Source organism: Myotis davidii, unplaced genomic scaffold, assembly GCF_000327345.1.
Source record: "Myotis davidii unplaced genomic scaffold, ASM32734v1 scaffold478, whole genome shotgun sequence".
NCBI classification, from domain to species: Eukaryota; Metazoa; Chordata; class Mammalia; order Chiroptera; family Vespertilionidae; genus Myotis; species Myotis davidii.
The window spans coordinates 102,881-110,334 of NW_006289570.1; the positions used below are offsets into that span (position 1 = coordinate 102,881).

General features: G+C 49.5%; 2 protein-coding genes across 3 annotated transcripts in view; one reads left to right on the forward strand and one right to left on the reverse strand.

Annotated features, from left to right (window-relative positions):
* UBE3B (ubiquitin protein ligase E3B) overlaps nucleotides 1-5,714 on the reverse strand; it is a 38,033-nt gene extending 32,319 nt beyond the window's left edge. Inside the window, exons 1-4 of the mRNA XM_015562820.1 lie at nucleotides 5,637-5,714; nucleotides 2,199-2,301; nucleotides 570-786; nucleotides 287-407 (exon numbers count right to left, since the gene is read on the reverse strand). Coding sequence (XP_015418306.1) covers nucleotides 287-407; nucleotides 570-786; nucleotides 2,199-2,238 — 378 coding nt within the window. The 5' untranslated portion in view covers nucleotides 2,239-2,301; nucleotides 5,637-5,714. The remainder of the gene's footprint in view (nucleotides 1-286; nucleotides 408-569; nucleotides 787-2,198; nucleotides 2,302-5,636) is intronic.
* Nucleotides 5,715-6,016: 302 nt separating this feature from the next.
* The window catches only part of KCTD10 (potassium channel tetramerization domain containing 10), a 24,700-nt gene continuing 23,262 nt past the window's right edge, over nucleotides 6,017-7,454 (forward strand). For both annotated transcript variants that reach the window (XM_006762020.2, XM_015562843.1), the window contains exon 1: nucleotides 6,017-6,148. In XM_006762020.2, the coding sequence (XP_006762083.2) occupies nucleotides 6,032-6,148 (117 nt within the window). In that variant the 5' untranslated portion in view covers nucleotides 6,017-6,031. The remainder of the gene's footprint in view (nucleotides 6,149-7,454) is intronic.

The window sequence follows — 7,454 nt, forward strand, 5'->3', positions numbered from 1 at the left end:
TGCCCTTGACGAATTGAACCCGGGACCCTTCAGTCCGAAGTCAGTCTTGCCCCTAACCTCCCTGGACCCCGTATGCATCTGAGTCCAACAAGTGCTCTTTATAGTCGATGAGAAAAGATTTGTGAGGAGGTCCAGAAGCACTGGGCGTAACCCTGCAAATCAGGCCCCAAGAAGACGAAGGGCAGGATGTGGGAGTGGCAGAGCTGCCCTAAGGACAGGGTGCCGTAGCATTTATAAAAGACCTGGCAGACAGAAAGGAGATGTATGTTTGCTATTATTATTTTACCTCATTATCTTCTTTCATTCTGAACAAGAACAGCAGTTTCCTGGCAATCTTAAAAATACAAAGTGCACTTCTTCTACTGGACCCAGCGTCATCTGCTTTAAAAAACTCATCGATCTCTCTCCTAAGGGAGGGAAGGGTAAAAAAACACACAAAAAAAAACCTTTTTTCATTAGGAGCTCCCAGCAGCCAGAAGGCTTTTTCAGAACTGTTAGAGAAAACGCCTTCTTTTCTTGCTATTGCTTGGGAGCAAGAGAAAACATGCTGAGGAGTTCCTGGAACCCACCTGATTTCCCTCTGTAGTCGCCTCCGACAGAGAAAACTCCGCACGCGGGCCTGGATCCCGACGGCTGCCCGCTCCCGCTCCTTCTGCACAAGCCTTTCCTCTCGAGCCTGCCGGGCTCTATCGATGAACCATGCTCGCGAGGTCTGGGAAACGGTGAACATGTCTGCAAAGTTGCACAAACTCTGCAAGGGAAATGGCGAGCCGTCGGTGTAGATCACTGTATGAGAAACACACACAGCAAGGGCTTCAAGAGCAAAGGGTGGGCAGGGGTGTGGGCAGCAGCAGAGACTACCCAGGGCCCTCCACCACCTCCCAAAGGGCTAACAGCTCTCCTGGCACAAGTCCCAGTTCCTATCGGCTCTTTTCATGCAACTCACCAGAGCAGCACTGCTGCTTCCTGTATTAAATAATTACATCTTCTTGAGAGAAAATGCGCAGCGCCTGGCCTAGGGCATGGGTTCTGTAATCGTTTAATGAATGAACAAAGCACAACTCGGTCCCATCCATAAACTTCTAATGCAAGCCATGCGTCCTCTAAGTCAGGGGTCCCTAGATATTTGAATTCTTTGGAGCAGTCCACAGTATTTGGGAAGCCAGCACCAAGCAGTCCGCTTTTATTTTGCCAAGTCAAGACTTGAGGGGAAAACCAAAGGTGAATATTGACTGTCACTGTTACTTTTATTCATCCATTCATTCAGTGAATATTTACTGGTACCTACCTTGTGCCAGCACTAAAAAAAAGTGTTTCATTTTTTTTAAAGGATCGTTTTAACAAAAAGCCAAAGGTGCGTGATTTCAGGATGCAAGACAATCTATTAAATTGAATACGTTTTGTTTTATGTGTAACTTATTCCTGTGTCCTACTGATCCTTTCCCCCAAGGACCACTGACGCCTTTAAAGCAGAGCCTCTCCCCTCCGCTGGCTGGAACTTTGGGATAGAGGCTCTAAATGACCCTTTACACTGGTTGTTTTTTAATACTTACCCGAGGATACTTTATTTTTTTTTAAAGAGAGAGAGGACAGGAGAAACATCGATGTGAGAGAGAAACATCAATTAGTTGACTCCCATCTGTGCCCCGACCAGAGATGGAACCCACAACCCTGGTGTGTACCCTGACTGGGAATCAAACCCACAACCTTTTCGTGCATGGGACAACGCTCCAACCAACTGAGCCACCTGGCCAGGGCTACACATTTTTACCTGAATCACTAATAACTCTTTTCCCAAAGGGATGCTTTTTTAAAACATATATATTTTATTGATTTTTTACAGAAGGGAAGGGAGAGAGATGGAACTAGTTATCATAAATCCAGACTTCAAGACAAGCTCTTTACTAGGTTACTTCACTCACAGCAGCACCTACATGAAAACATCATCAAGAATGACAGGGTCACGGGAGACTCCTCCCATGTCGATATACCGAGGGACCTCTGTGGCCCCTTTTCAACACTGCTTCACATCCTGTTAAACAAGTCTTTTCCAACACATGCATGGCTCATCAGTAATTCTCAGAACAAATGAGCAAAGTCCGCCTGACCATAGGAGGGAGAGTAAGAAGATGGCGAGAAGAAGGGCTTCTGAATCATTCATTCTTTTGGCCCCAGCAGTGGAAGTCCAGAGAGCTCACCTGAGGACCTGCCTGTGTCCCAGAAATGCCAAGTAATCATCAGTGATCTCGCAGCGGACTCACGGCCACGGGCAGCTTCTCATTTCAGAGGAGCTTGTCCTCTCTGGCAGAAGCAGAAGAAAAAAAAATCCAGACTTAGGGTTAAGTTTTATAGGTAGGGCATCATACATCTTCCTCACCGAGTAAAGTAATACAGTGCCTCTGGTTTAAAAAACAACAACACTGTGTTCTCTTTAGTTAATGTCTGGTCTAAATGTTGTTAACCTTTAGCACCACAGTCCTCACCGTTTAAAGGGAACTGGTTGAAAATACAGTTGGCCCTTGAACGACACAGGTTTGAAACGCATGGGTCCACTTACACATGGATTTTTTTCCCAATAAATACGGTAAATGTATTTCCTCTTATGATTTTCTTAACATTTTTTCTCTAGCTTACTTCATTGTAGGAATACCGTATATTATATGTTAACATACAAAAATGTGTTAATTGATTGTTTATGTCATCAGTAAGGTTTCCAGTGAATAGTAGGCCATTAGCAGTTCAGTTTGGGGGGAATCAAAAGTTATACATGGACTTTCAACTGCGCTTGGGGGGCGGGGGTGTCAGTGCCCCAACCTCTGTGTTGTTCGAAGAAGTTATAATCCCAAAGAAGTTAATGAATTAAAACTTTATATGCGTTGTGATGTAAGCAAGAATTACGGGATAGAATATTAAAAATCCACTGAAAATGTTTGGCATTTTTAACAACATTGAAAATCATTTATGCCTAAGAAATTGTGTGAACCAGTATGATTCCAATTACATGAAAAAGAAAAGTGCACACAGAGAAAAAACTGGGGGGGAAATATACCAGAATGTTACGTAAGAGTGGTTGTTTTGAGAGCATGGCATTGTGGGAAATTTTGCTTCTTTACCGGGTCTGTTTTCTAGGTTTCCTACAGAAAGCGCGTGGCAAGGCAGCATGGTCTTGAGAGGCACTCCCTCGCTCTGCCATGTACTGCCGGGTGATGTCTCAGAGCCTGTCTTCCTCCACTAATTAGCTCAGAGGCCAAGCATGAGGACTGAATGAGATGATGTACATTAAGTACCTACTCCACCCGGGAATGACAACCTCCCTGAATCTTTTTCTCCGCTCCGGAAGCTTACTGAGGTGGCTGACGAGCACACTCAGTAAGTCTAATGTATTATTATTACTATTTTTAAAAATGTTGTAAATGCTCACCTGAGGATATGTTTATTGATTTTTAGAGAGGGACAAAGGGAGATGGGGAGAGAGAGGGAGAGCAAGGAAGAGGGAGGAAAAGAGAAAAGTGGAAGAAAGAGGGAAGGAGAGGGAGAAACATCGATTGGTTGCTTCCCATATGCGCCCCAACCAGGGATCAAACCCCCAACCTGACCCAGAATGAACCTACAACCTTTCGGTGTATAGAACACTCAAACCAACTGAGCCATCCCGCCAGAGCTAATGTATTATTTTTATAGACACAAAGTTTTTCGTTTGTTTTTTTTTAGTCTTCTGTCACTCAGGTTCTTGGGGTGGGAGATAATGTTGGGACCCTTACATTCCTCACCCATTAGACAGGATTGGGTACGCTAAGATTCACATGGGCAGTGAACCCCTGGCCCTGATCAGATTGGGTAATAGCTTCAAGCTCCTGAGAGCTAGCTGCAAAGGAGCTGGGCCCAAGCCAGGAGCAAAGTGGTTATGTGCTTTCCTTAACATGTAGACAGTCCCTCATACGTGGGGGAGAAGAGGGAGCCTCATCCTAATGGAAAAATAGGAGGCTGCACACAAACTAAGACTAAGTACCTGTCAGACTATAGCAAGGCTTGGTTAGCATCGTCTATAGGTTATTGGAACTGGGGCAAAATGACATATAATGAAACCAATTTTCCCATAGGCTAATTGATATAAACAAGAGTTAAGTTCCTATGGCATCTCATCAATGTTATAATGAAACAACACCGAACAAAACTATGTTATTGGAGGAACGCTGGCAAATGCCACCGAGAATCAAAGAAAAGGCTGTGTGTGACAGAAAAAGCTTTGGGTCGGACAAAGCAGTCCTTGGTTCTTTTTAGTTCTGATTCTACCTCATTTGCCAAGTTACTTGCCCTCTTTAGGCCTCAGTTTCCTTATCTGTAAACTGAGAGTCATAATAGTAACATAACTACTTCCTAGGGCTGCCGAAAGGTTTAAATTAAGGTTAAATGAAATGTTTACCCTTCTTGTACCTCAATTCAGTCATCATGACACTGTCATTAGCATTAAATGAGAAAATATTAATAAAAGCATCTGGAAACGAATAGCATATAAGTGAGCTTTACTGTTTTGTCCTTAAGCAGCTTGCAATCCAGTTAGGAAAACAACAGTGACATAGGTGGGACGATTAGGAGACAAGAGGCTGGTGATCATCAAGATCATATGAAAAGCAAAAGGAAAACATGAGAGAGCACCCCCATGAGATCATTTAGTATCTCCCATAGCCCAGGTCAGACCATCAGGAAGGGTCACAGACACTATTTTCATAAGAAACAGGACCCAGACGCCCCTTTACTTCAGTATTCCCACCGGACCTGCTCAAAATCGGCCTTTTCTGGATCAGGCCAACTTCATGGAGAATTATGAAAGAGAGGAAACTCCAAAGAGTATTGTTCAAGGGTGAGGCGCCATAAATACCAACTGCTGGCCGAGCCGGAAGGATTCTGCCTCGTTAGTGGGAGGAGCTGGGCAGCCAGTCCAATGACCACAACCCAGATGCTGCCGTTTTCGATCTCACCTTCTCGGGGAGCAAATGAAATGTGGAGACGGGGCAGGACTTGTCAGGGGTCGCTAGGCTCCTGAATTTGAACTCAGATCCGACTCCAAAGCAATTATTTGTAAATGAAACACACAAGACCCAGAGAGTCCCCGACTCACAGAACAGCAAAGAAAAGCTGAGAATGCGAGGCTGCCCGTGCGGCTAAGTCAGTCAAATGTCGAACAAGCTTTTCTTTACCGAGATCACTGACTCCAGCTGCCGTTTCTGACAGCTGAGCGACTGGCACGGCACTAAAACTCCCATTATACAATACGCTCCGTGAGACGAGCTAATCACGCCATCTCACAGCGGAAGAAGCCGAGGCTCAGGGAGTTGAAGCTCTCACCCGAGGTCCCAGCGAGAAAAGAGGATTCGAACTCGGGTTTCAGCGACTCCTAAGACCTGGCGTCTTCCCTTGGCATCAACCGCAATAACAAAGCTTTTTCATCCGGCGTTAGTGCGTTTCTAAAGGCCCCACGAATGAAAAGAGAGAAGCCAGCCGCTAGCACCTGCCCCTCCGACAAGAGAGGCGGGGACCCTGCCCCAGGGTTACCCTCCCTTAAGGTCCCCGGCCCCACCACCCAGTGCACCCACGGTCCTGATCCCGCTCGCTACTCGCAGGCCGCAGACCTTTACCCGCTCGAGGCCCCCGCGCTCGGGATCGGAACCGCAGCGACTGTCGCCTCAGCCCAATACCCCTGAGCTCTGCCGGACCCGGGGCAGCGATTGAGACTCCACCACCATCTTGCCCCGGGGTGTTCTTTTTCCGAGCTCCGTCGGGAAACAACTCTCCAGTTCCGGCCAACGACAGTTCCGGAGAGCTTCTCCACCCGAGAATGACAACCTCCCTGAATCTTTTTCTCCGCTCTGGAAGCTGAAACAGTGGGGCAATCAGGAGCGCGACCAACGCCCGACCCAGCAGAGAGGAGATGCAACCTATTCCAGCCAGGCATGTTGGAAAGAATGCGGCCCCCGTCGAGGAGTACAGCGGATCCTTTAAGAAAGCGCCCTCTGCGGGGCGGAAGTGAGGTATGGACAGCGGAAGTTCCCGCCCCGGCCCCGCCTCCGCCCCTGGCTCACGCGAGCTGGGTGTTTCCTGCCTCTTTCAGTCCAGGTTGGGAGACTCCGGCGTCCTCCGGCTTTTCATGGTAAGGAGGGCGGTGCCCACCGACTGGAGCTCCGGGCGGCCGAGAGAGCGGGCAGAGACCGAGAAGAGGGGCAAAGGGCCGACAGAAGGGGGGGTGGGCGGGTAAGGGGCTGTCGCGGCCGGGAGGAGGCACTTGGGGAGTAGGATGGGGGCGAGGCCGGGCCGGGCGTGGGGGAAGGGCCTTGGGTGGAAAATTGGCTGGGGTGGGGGCCTGGGGAGGCCCCTGGCTTTTGGGAAGCCGGGAAAGGGCATTTGGGCTCGTGGGGCAGATATGTGTGTGGGTGGGGGATGTCTCAGAGTCGAGTGCTTGTAAGACGTGGGAGTGGGTGGTGGTGAAGAGGACAAAGAGATGTCATTGAAGACGGGCATTTGGGGGGAGGGTTAGGGCTTGGGGCGATGTGAAGGAGACTGGGTGGGTTATGAGAGGACGGGAGTTTGGGGTTTGGGGAAGTGGTCCTGGGAGTCGCTGGTTTCGGGGGAGGGGGGACGGGCTTCTAGGTGCGTCTGACCACGCCGTCGAATGGAGGAGAGAAATGGAGGGAGGCGGGCGGTGTGCGTGCCGCGCTAGGAGCTCCGTGGAGGGTGCCAGGGGCCCGCGGTCAGGGGCCCTTCCCCGCGGGGTCCGGCGCCTTGTGGCCGGGTCCTGCGCAGCCACTTCCATTGAGACCCCAGGTAGCCACACCTAAGGAGTCGGGGTGTCTCACCGGCGGCCCTCCAGCCGTGGGGGATGTCTGTGTGCTCGGGCTCCTCCGAGAGTCTGCCCTTTGAATAGCTCTTTGTCCCGGGACGGGAATGAGCAAAGGTCAGCCCAGACCCTCGTTTCCCTCGTTTGCCTGCGTCTCTAGACAGTGCAGTCCTTGGGGAAGAGGAGTGCATCCCAAGGCCAGTGCTGAGGAGACAGGAGTCAGCGGTACCTGAGTGCGGTCTGCTGCATTTCGGGTCCAATGAGGGCCACCTGAGGGGAAGACGGCATTAAACCCGACGAGCAGCACCAGCTGGATTTGTTAGAAATGGCCACCTTTTCAAGCCCTACCGCAGACTGTGGAATCGGTCTGGGGTGGGGCCCAGCAATCTGTTTTAACAAGCCCTCCAGGAAATTAAAGCCCTGCCGTCGGTAGTTTGGGCTATAGAATGAAAAGGGCATGAGAGAGGGAGTCAGAGGACCTTCATAGTTCTGATTCTTAATTTTCTCCCCCCAAAAGTGGGACTGATGACATTTTCCTCCCTAGACTCTCGAGAGACATAGGCCAGCAGGAGTTGGTGTGCTAGTCTCTGCAAGGGAGTGTAATTTGGCAGTAGCTGTCCCA